Source organism: Silene latifolia, chromosome 11 (assembly GCF_048544455.1).
Source record: "Silene latifolia isolate original U9 population chromosome 11, ASM4854445v1, whole genome shotgun sequence".
NCBI classification, from domain to species: Eukaryota; Viridiplantae; Streptophyta; class Magnoliopsida; order Caryophyllales; family Caryophyllaceae; genus Silene; species Silene latifolia.
The window spans coordinates 23,280,162-23,291,820 of NC_133536.1; the positions used below are offsets into that span (position 1 = coordinate 23,280,162).

The 11,659-nt window shown below is 33.0% G+C and overlaps 1 protein-coding gene across 1 annotated transcript; it reads left to right on the top strand.

Annotated features, from left to right (window-relative positions):
* Positions 1-2,881: 2,881 nt before the first annotated feature.
* LOC141613095 (uncharacterized) lies at positions 2,882-10,908 on the top strand. Its single transcript, XM_074431831.1, has 6 exons — positions 2,882-3,340; positions 3,487-3,719; positions 4,060-4,285; positions 9,154-9,690; positions 9,856-10,233; positions 10,683-10,908. The coding sequence occupies exons 1-6, from the start codon at positions 2,882-2,884 to the stop codon at positions 10,755-10,757; spliced, it is 1,908 nt and encodes a 635-aa protein (XP_074287932.1). The 3' UTR covers positions 10,758-10,908.
* Positions 10,909-11,659: the final 751 nt, after the last annotated feature.

An 11,659-nucleotide genomic window follows, 5' to 3' on the forward strand; every position in this document is an offset into this window, starting at 1 on the left:
CTTCCTTCTTCTTTCAACAGTAGTGACCTTCGGCCTTGGATCTTTGTGAACCGCGCTCTGTCCTCTCGGGCCTCTACTTTCTTCGCCATCCTTTGGCACACTTGGCTCCGTCGCAACAATATTATTTTCAACTCCGTTTCCGACCTATTAATTCAAATTGGATAAACTGTTTTCAAAGTGTTGCCAAGACTGGATCCTTGCTAATTATACCCCTATTTCTTGTCATAATGAGTCTCCCCTTAACCCAATTTATTGGGCCCCTACCCTTTTAATTTAAGCTCCTCTTTAACCTCAAAAAAATAACTATAACTAGCTGATACAGTAACTGATTTTTGTGAAATGACGTAAAAGAATATGTTAATTACTTAATATTATAAATTGAAAAGGTAAACATGAAAGATAATATAAGATCATGCCAAGTAGCTTATTTTTCAAATGCTACCCGAAGTTAACATTTCATTTTAGATACTTTATTGGTTAAAGAAGCGACTTGTAAAATACTTACAAAATAATAAGGTATCTGAAATTTTGGTCAAATAAACTACCTAAAATATCTTATCAAACAGAGCGTTAATGTTGCAGCTGTAATATTATTACAATCTAAGACTATAAGGAAAAGATAGAATAAACTTAATGAGAGATTTACTAATCGAAGAGAGTATATTGTCATGTTTGGTAATGAGTGGTTTATTTTCAGGCTTTCAACATAAACAGATTGTAAAGCATATTATAAATGACATATTTTATTAGAAGGTTTGAGTGTTTGACCAATACATTTTCATTAAGAGAATTAGTTAAAGTGTGTAACCAAAAAAAAAAAAAAGAATTAATTAAAGTGTTTGATAGTTACTCCTAGTAAATTAAGATAAATAGATTGTTATTTTCAAAGTAAAATGAAATAAATCATCCTATATTAGAATATGATATCCAATATATTGGAGGTAAGCAGCATGGTGTAAGTGAGATTTACAGATTGTCATTTGTCATCCCTAGCCAGGAGAGTTGGCCATGTACCACAAAATTAACTTGCACATATAATTTAAAAAAAAAACACTTCGTATCTATTTTAATATGTTTTTAACAATAATTATTTATATTTTATATTATATTATATAGTAGTATATTTTAAGAGATATTAAGTACAATATTAACACAAATTAATGAAATTCTACATTTTTATTGTTATTACGATAGCTTAGGTGAGCAGTAATCTCATGCAAAATCGTCAAAGTTGAATAGTATCTAATTAAGAATTAGAAGCTACTCTTTTCAATAATCAACAAGAGGATTATAATATAATCGCATTTGGACCCACTTGTCTATCGTAGTTTGACACAACAGAAACATGATTAGAGTGAGAACAAATATAAGCCGCTTTAATAAACATAATTAAACAAATTAAGATCAATGTTTGACAACATCTATGATTGCTATGTGACGGTAATTATTTGGACTGTGAAAAGGACAAAATTAGAAGCTTCATAAACTGTTTTATGTCTAAATGTTCTGTAATTCATTATTTACTATGATGACATGAGCTGTTAATCTATAACGTGTTATAGTAAAACATATTTTAATCGTACTTATGTAGGTTAAAGTCAAATTACAATCTGTCTCTTTGACATTTAATTTGAAGTAGGGTTATGTTAGTATAAACCGTGGGGATAATGAGTTGAGAATTAATGTATTAATTCGTGTGAATTTTGTGGACATAAATATTTGTATACGGCGGTTACACCAGAATTTGCGTTAAGACAAAATATTCCTAAAAACAAAATTTTTAATAACTTGCGTAATTTATGTTTAGGATTTTAGTGGTAAAGATATCTTTATAAAACCGTTTTACAAATGTAAAAAACTTTAGATAGATCGAGCTATAGAAGACTTGAATTATGTTAGTTTTAATTTTTTATCGACATCAAATTTGATCGAGCAAACTAGTTGTATGCTGAAAGTCCTATAATCTTACACGTGAGTGTTTCACATGATAGAAGAGAAAAAAAAATAACTTTATTAGGCTAAGGGGGCGTTAGTTTGGTAAGGGGTAATCAGGAAAGGAAAAGAAAAAAGAAAATGAAACCTTGCATCCTTTTCCTTTATCACAAATTCTTATTTCAAACCGCCATATCCGTCTGAAATGGTCAGACGGATACCATTTCCTCTCACAAAAAACCCATTTAGGGTGTGAGTGGGAAAGCACATGGGGGTGTCCCACCACCCATGTGCTTCTCACTTGTGAGAGGTCTTATTACGGTCTGAAATAAGGCGGTCTGAAGCAAGACGGACTGTTCCTTTATTTGTTGGTGTTTGTTTGATATTTTTTTCTTGGGTTTATGCCTAACTCCTCTAATCTGACACCCCCTCTCTCTCGGACACCCGTAGACCACCATTGTCTTGTCGTTGGCGTCGACAACCTATTTCAACCTGCCCTCGTTAAACATTTCCAACCTCATCGAAACCCCACCACCCCCAAACTCTAAACATCACTCCCACCAAAGAAAAAGCCTCTATGTGCATGGAGTATTTGAGCAGGCTGATGACAGAGGCTAGTGGATTTCCTGGCTTTAAATTCCATCTTCTATGTAGAGGCATCAAGCTAACACATTTAATGTTTCCTGATGACCTGCTTCTTTTTTGTAGAGGAGATTTAAAGTCTGTGATAATTATGCTGGAAGTGTTTCAATGCTTCTCTAGTGCCTCTGGACTGAATATAAGCAGTGAGAAATCAGACATAATTTTGAATGGCATATAACCTGATATTGCCGATTCTATTCTGGAGCATACTGGATTTAAAAAGGGATCCTTGCCATTTAATTACCTGGGGGTGAAGATTTCTCACAAAAGATTATCAAAGAGTAACTGTAATGTGCTTGTGGATAGAATGGTGCAAAGGATAAGAGGCTGGAATAAAAAGAAAATCTCTTATACAGGCAGATTAATCTTGGTTAAAGTTGTACTGTCTACAATTTATACTTACTGGTCGCAAATTTTCATTCTTCCTGTTGGAGTCATGGACATGATACAAGCCCTTTGTCGGAATTTTCTTTGGGAAGGAGGTGAGGACTGTACCAAAGCTCCCTTGGTGGCCTGGTCTGTTCTGTGTAGGGGGAAAGAAGCAGGAGGATTGGGACTTTTTGACTTAAAGCTTTGGAATATGGCAGCACTTGGGAAACTTATATGGTGGATTGCAAAAAAGAAAGATCGCTTATGGATTCAATGGATAGATAAAGTTTATCTGAAAGGCAAACCTTGGTTAGATTATCAACCAACTGCTGCTAGTTCTTGGGCTTGGAGGAAAATATGTGAGATCAAAAGGGAGTTAAGGATGCTTACAGTCAAGGTAAATGGATGGAAGATAGTGATGATTATTCTGTAGCCAAAGGGTATGATTGGCTTGCTCAGAGTTTATCTACTGTCCAATGACACAAGAGTGTTTGGAATCATTTTAATGTTAAAAGACATTGTTTTAACCAATGGCTGATTAAGCATGAGAGATTGCAAACTCTAGACAGACTACATAAGATAGGGATAACTCAGATGACTTGCTGCTATTTGTGTGGGGAGAAAGATGAGAATCATAAACATCTGTTCCAAGAGTGTGTGTATGTGAGAAGATGTTACCAAGAGTTGTATGATTGGCTAGAGATTCATGGTCAGATGAGAAAGGTGGCCTGTGCTGAGGACATGATGAAGCAAAGAGGCTGCTCAGGATTCGTGAGGTTGGTAATAAGTGCTCTGATTGTAGCTATGCAGGGCCGTCCCGGTAATTTTGGGGGCCCTGTGCGAAATCTTAAAAAGGGGCCCGGGTACAATTTTTATTAATAGAATAATTGAAAAAATGTATTTTTACTATTTTGAGTACTTTTATATGACTAGTTTTTTTCTTCATTCTAGAAGGAATGTAGTACATAAACAAATTTCTTTTCCATTCTTCAGCAACAACTAAGTGGTATAATGGTTAGATAAATGATAAAGTGGCAATACCACCTGAGTTCGATTCCCTGTAGCAGCTTTATTTTGCTAAATATTGAACAACTCCATTGTGTAAAAAATTTGCAGCTTTATTTTGCTAAATATTGAACAACTCCAAGTCGGGGGCCCTGTGCGGCCGCACCGCTTGCACGGCCCCTGGGCCGACCTTGAGCTATGCAATATGCTATTTGGCAAACCAGGAACACTTGCATACTTGAAGGATTGGTCACCATTCATTCTGATTAGGAGAATTCGGAATGAGTGTAGAATGCGTCTGATGGCAGTTAGCACAGGATCTTTAAAGCAACATGATGTACTTTGGTGTCAAAAACGGGGTCTAATGTAATTATGATTTTTGTAGGATAGCTTTTGAGATATGTATCCTTTTCATATTGGTAGAAAGGAATAGGTTGTATTGGCGACTCTTTTTGCCCTTGAAGGGATGAGCAATAATATCACTTACATTTCCACCAAAAAAAAAAGCCTCCCCACCCTTAAAAACACGAGCCCGATTCCATTGTCGTTGGATGAAAATGATTACCATCTTTTTCTTATTTCAAACCAAACAAACAAGTAAAATTGTGGTATTTTCATTTCTTTTTCCTTATTCCCTTACCTGACTCCTTTTATTTCCCCGGAACTAAGGACCCGAGCATGACCTGACACCCGAATTGAGCCAAATAAATTTGACTTGATTCGAATGTTTATTGTTGCAAACTGACCATTATCCCTAAATAACTTTATAATAATAGAAACAAAAATGATCTGAAACCAAGATGACTAAATTCTTATAAACCCGAAATTAATCCGACCCGTTGACCTGCTTGTCAGGTCTACAGTATTGAATATTAAAGTTACTGACCTTGGAACTGTCCGTATCATTCAATTTGTGGATTCTACCAAGTTAGATTTCAGACGATTCGAGTCAGATTTTCAAATCAAGTCACCTTTAATTTTAAGTTTTACCAAATCTACTGGATGAATCAACTTAAACCATGCATGCTCATTAATTCATTATATGTTCTACTCACTGGCATCTCGCCATAAAGTATGGACACAACAATCCTAATCAAAACTAGTTTGCAGGAAGTTTAGGGACCAAAGTGATAAGTCAGGTAACAACAAAAGCAGGTAAGTGATTAAAGAAAGTCAAACAAAAAAGAATAACACTCCTAATTTCATGGAAGCAGACCACTTAGACTTTAGGTGCATCAAGAATTTCCAACATCCCATGTCCATTCACATCAAAAGACATTAGGACAAGCATAATTCTTATTTAAGACGGTAATATTTTTTTAAAATTTAAAACGGATCAAATGTATTAGATGAGATAAAAACGGAAGTCTAGAAACTAATAAAAAATTTGTCATAACTTATACATATACGATTTGGGAGCATACTTCTTCTATTTTTATCCTAAAATGAATATTATCGTCTTAAAGGCGACTTAAGACAAGATACTTATCATTGATGCTCTGACCATTGTCTTACGTTAGGACTGACATTCCAACTTCTGTTTCAAGTTTCTGCCGTCCAGTAATTAACTTTCTACAGATTTCGGCCCTCCCTCTTTATTGGCTACCAACTTATTCTTTTGTTGAAAACCTATTTTGTAATATTTCTTTCTAAGCTTTTTGACATAAAATGTTATGTTTGATAAATCATGATGATATGTCCATTTCTTGCGTTTACTTAGACCATCCTTTAGTATTAGGTTCTTTTTTTGGCAAGATTATTATTTATTCCCTCCCATCCAGACGAAATGTTACATTTGACTTTTTGGTACTATTCATGATTGTAGAGAATCTTTAGTATTATTAGTAATGTATAAGAGAAAACATAGTCATGCGAGATCTTGTTTGATCCATCGTCATGAATGCTATAAGAATATCAAGTTTTTATAATTTTTAATAATGTGTAACTAAAGATATTTACGTTGTAAAACACGCCTCGGCAAGCGTAATAAAGTCAAATGTAACCTTTGGTTTGGATGAGAGGGAGTATTATTTTGGTCATGTATAACTACTTCGTTGTAAATGAATAAGACAAATTAGGAGTTTTAATTAATGAAGTTTAGTTATATATGAACAAACTTCATTTATTTTGTTCTTTTCATATTATGTTGGTTTTGTAGACATCATTCTTATGTAATGCGGAGCATGATGTAAACTTAAATTAGAGACATTCATTATCCTATGTGCATATGCGATAGTCTAGAAAAGAGAAGGTTTAATATCTAATAACATACGTAATTGTTGTTATGTGTTGTGGTTTAATATCTAATAACATATGTAATTGTTGTTATGTGTTGTGTTAGTTGGTTAGTAGAAACGTTTTACTGAGCATAAATATGTGTAAGACGACTTCATATAATTAATCTAATCTGTGTATGTATGTCTTTCTAATACATCTGCCTGTTATATTCTTATTCTCCTTATTCAATACGGGTAGTCACTCAGCTTATTATCAACTTTGACGATTATTTTTCATAATAATATAGAGATTCAATGTTGTTCGATTTCTGAACCAAAATAAAAGTATGTGATTATTATTTTGAATATAATTTTACAAGATTTTTACCTAAAACGATTTTCAAAGAGAATGTTTAATTTGATAAACTAAACGTACGTGGAATACACACTTTCTTACACATGCTACTTGATTTTTCGATTAGTTTTATGCTAAAACAAAAATAAATACAAAGTTTTTTATTTAAGTTCAGGGGCGGCCGGTGAATTCGGGAGGCCCTGTTCCGATTCTTAGGTTGAGGCCCCATAACAATTAATTGTCATTTACTTGAGACCCTAAACGAAAACTATTAAAAATAAAAATTTGAGAAAAAAGGAAAGGTTAACATATATGAAAAAAAAATTGTTATGATTTATTTTAGGCATATACTTAAAACACAGATTATATAAATAAGACCGTTTCATAATTCATATCATGAGACGATTCACTTTTATAAAATATACAGTACTTCATATTTGTTTATTTGTAATAAATATCTTGTCTTTTATAGAATAAAAATGTCTCACACAATAATTAATAATTTAATATAAATATAAAGAGTAATATAAATAAAAGAAATTAAAAGATGGAGATATAACAAAAGAACCGAGAACTGAGAAAGGTAAAAAAATATACTTTTCTGTGATCCACTTAAATAAATAAATAAATTTAAAAAAACAAACTGCCTATTGATGGGAAATGGGGATGCACGTGTGTTTTGGGTAAACAAAGATGCTGTGGAGTGTAGAGTAGTGACTTTACGGGAGTAGTCCACAAGGAGGAAAAAAGCCAAAATTATTTTCATTTAATGTTATGAATTGAGCTTAGATTTTGGGGCCCTATTTTCTCTTGGGCCCCTGTGCAGTGAACCTAATTGCACAGCCTTTGGGCCTCCCCTGCTTAAGTTGATCATATAATCTGACTAATTGTCATAGAGATGATACGAAATGACAAAATATATCGTTTAAGAAACACACAATTATTGAACAACAAACGTAAAACCTAACACTACAAGTCCACTCGTAAATGAAGACTAGTGAATAGTAAAAAGAACAAGTATCAACAGCGCGTGTCAACGTTGAGTGGCGAAACGCGTACGGTAAGACCAGCAGCTAGCAACAACTAAACTCTGTGCTAAATGGGAAATTCAACTGCTAATTAAGCTGCAGAATATAATCATAAACTAATTGAATCACGTTAATCACACGTGCCACTATACCCATATATTATTTTTATATATCAAAGATTACTTCTATACTTTTGTTGGGGTCCTTGCTACGTTATATGGATAGGGATGTCCATGTCAGCTAGCTCAACTTATAAAGTTATACGAATAATTCATAAAATTACAAGTGTTTTTTTTTTTTTTGTTATTATCCTAGTGATATACTCTCAAATTCACCCTAGTCTAACCTTTTCAATTGAATTTTTGGATCAAAGTTACAACATTTTAAGTGACAACAGTAGATTAATCAAGCAATCTACTATTTTCTGATAAGATATTGGTGGAAATCTACTATTTTTTATCAGTATATTGTATTCACATATTCAATTTGTACATGAAATCATTATAATTATCCTATAATCTGCTAATTATCAAGCAAACACCTTTTTTCTTAATTCTGCTAATTAATTTGATTTGATAATCAAACATGCTACTAAAATCTCCTAATAGTATTCTGCTAACGTTATCCGCTATCATGAATACGCTTTTTTTGTTTGCCAAACAAGGCCAAAAGGTAATTAGTTTTATGAACTCTCATTTTTCATCTAAAATTATTAAAGTCAAACTACTTTATTTATTTTTTTGGTGTTGACCATGAATATCCCCTACCGAAAGTTAGGGCAATCTCTTTCGGTGTTCTGAAGGCAATTTAACCGGTTGACCCATCGCAAATTTGACTTTTTCATTCGCAAGAGTCAGAAATTGAATCTCTAACCACTTATTTAAGAGATAAAAGTTTTATCACTCGCACCAGACAACTCCACTCTCTCTATAATCATCATAAAGTAGTGAAAAGGCAAGGGTACTGAAAAGAGACAAATTAATACGGAGTATATTATATTATCGTGTATGACTATGACATAATTAATGGGTGTTTAGTAATCATAGCTTAAACCCATTTCACATCTCAACTAACTCCTCCATAAATTCCCAAAATTCGTGCATAATTTTAGCACAATCACCATACTTACTCTCACTCTTATCTCTTACATTTCCTCTCTCTACTTTCTCTCAAAATCTTCCCTATATACTTAGTACGTGATTAATTAAGAAGCTTAATTAGAAGATCATTATTAAGATATTATGGAGGCTGTTTCAATGTTCACAGGCTACTCAGATCTGGTATAAATCTTTTTTCTCTATTTTCTACTTGTATTAGAATTATTCTACGTAAATAAAATCATTAGTAGATCCTAGCTAGTGATCTTGCCAGCTCAATTTTAGTGTCATTACAAGAAAATTTGTTGTCAATCTTTGTAGGAAATGATCATGAGTAATTCTTGTAGAGAGAAAATATTAGTTGCATATATATAAATACGATTGGGTTCCACCTGGTGGCGTTATCTCATTTTCTGTTATATACGGAGTACTAAATATTCGAAGATAACAAAATTTTATTTTTACATACAAAAATACTTTAAATTTTAACATTATTGTTTAAATTTCAGGGATTAGTAGATGATTTGAGCTTCATGAATCAAGTCAACTCATTTGAAGACTTGTTCAAAGAACCAATATTACCTTCATACAACAATGGTTATCATCAACAAGCTGGGTCTAACAACAACAACAACCAAGTTCTTAGTTGCAAAAGATCAGCTCATCAATTTGATCACAAAATCGCTGAAATACCCATTATTACTAAGCAATTGAAGACTAATAGTGGTAATTCATACAACTCCAATATGTTGTCCTTTGGGAATTCTCACAACAATAACATCATAAACAACGCGAGCTTTGTTACGCCTAAAGAAGAGGCTGTTGCGGTGTCTAGTGTCACATATGCAGATGAAATGATGGTCCCTTATCCTTCAATTGACAAGAAAAGTTACATTCATTGTAACACAATTAAGAAGAATTATAACAATAATTCTACTAGCTTGGCTCAGTCTTCCAAGGAACATGTTCTTGCTGAGAGGAAACGCCGCGAGAAACTCAGCCAAAGATTCATTTCTTTATCAGCTATCATCCCTGGACTAAAGAAGGTATTTACAATAAGGCGCGATTAATTTTTTATTTTTAAATGAAAATTTAGTAATTTAAATATGTATAAATTCTAGATATAGTAGTTGTACTAAAGAGAAAATAAGGCAAGATTTTGTCAAGGTTTGATAAAACACAAATTCTGATAACCTAAATTTTGTGAACAGATGGACAAGGCTTCAGTCCTAGGAGATGCCATAAAATATGTGAAACAATTACAAGATAAAGTGAAGACACTAGAGGAGGAAGCAAAGAAGAAACCCGTCGAATCAGCGACCTCTCGGAAGAAATCTTGGGTCAATGAAGATGGTGATGAACAGTCTTTAGCACAAGCAAGTTCCCCTGGTGGTTCATGTGATGGTTTGTTGCCCGAAATTGAAGTGAAATTTTCGGATAAGGATGTTCTTATAAGAATTCATTGTGGAAAAAAGAGTGGAATTCTTGAAAAACTCCTTTCTCAAGTTGTGATGCTTCATCTTGAGGTGATAAATAGTAGTGCTTTGGCTTTTGGAGGATCATTTCTTGATTTAACAATTATTGCTCAGGTAATTCTTTCATTTCCTCTTTAATAATATGAACTCAATGAAGTAGTAGTGAACTTTGAAACCCTAGTTTTTATATGATGCATACATCCGACCTCCCTTATCTCGGTTAGACGGTTAAGCTTTGAGTGATTGATCACATAGTGAAATAAAATCATACAAAAATTAAATGTTCCCTTCTCCAATCACACATATACATGTAAACCCTATTGAATTTTGTGATTTTTTTTTTTGTGTGTAAAGAGAGTCACGCACAAGAGCGATTCTAATGCTGACTGGGTTTGAACCCAGGTCTTGAGTTATGAGTACCACCTCTCATGACTTAACCAACTAAGCTAGTTCACATCTCAATCATCTGCATCGGATTTTGTGATTGAGTGAAGAATTTAATAGTGTTCAAGCATATATAAGTTAAATTTGTATTAAAAAAATTTATGTTTCTCTTCTTGCAGATGAATGCTGAATTTAACATGACATCCAAAGATCTAGTAAGACATTTGCAAGCTACCATCAAATGTTTGATATGAACAAAGAAAGTTAAGGCTAATTATCTACTCTTCATTGAAGAATTAAAGACTCAAAAATTAGACCTAATTAAGCATATTTCAAAGTAATTTACTTAGTCCACTCTAGTAAGTGTGTTTTGTCTTCATCCAATCCACCATACCCTTATTTATACATAATCTAGCCTGTTTTCTCTAAGGGTTCATTTTTCAGGAGGGTTTTTTCCTTTTTTTTTCACGGTCCCTTTTGGACCGTGTTAAACTATCCTCCTGTTATTAGAAATGACCAAAAGAGGTTTATTCGGGCTTTTTTTAGGGTTTGGGTTAAGATGTGACTTTTATCCTTTTCGTTAATCTTGTATAAGAAGGTCTGAATTGTGTACTTATTATTATCAGACCGTCTTTCTTTTTTTACTAGAGTGTGGACGATTGAATAAACACGTGTGTTTTAAATTGATGAAGTTTTTTTATAGGTTGTTTAAGAGGTCTTAATGCCCTCTTTTTCCTTGAGCGACGTTCTAAACTAGCTTGTACTCATCAAGAAAGATAATATAATGTATAATATATGGTTTTTGCAATTATAATCGTCTTCTATATATGCGGGTTATTGATTATGATTGTGATTGAATGGCTATATTAATTAGTAATCCATTAAAATTAAATTAAATTCAATTATTCGAGCTAGGTTATACATTTCCGGCCAATAGCTTACTTGATCTACTTGCTTGTTATCTAAGATTTTATTATTGTTTAATATTTGTGTTGATAATGTAAGCTGAAAATTCATGTAAGATTTCTTAAATACCTAGAGCTCAAATTATTTAAAGAATTATATGTGTCTTCACTCAATGTTGAATCATGTATGAATAAGCTACTTAATGCGGCTGCAACTCATTGTCATGGTTGCTCTTGCTGTCTATGTCTAA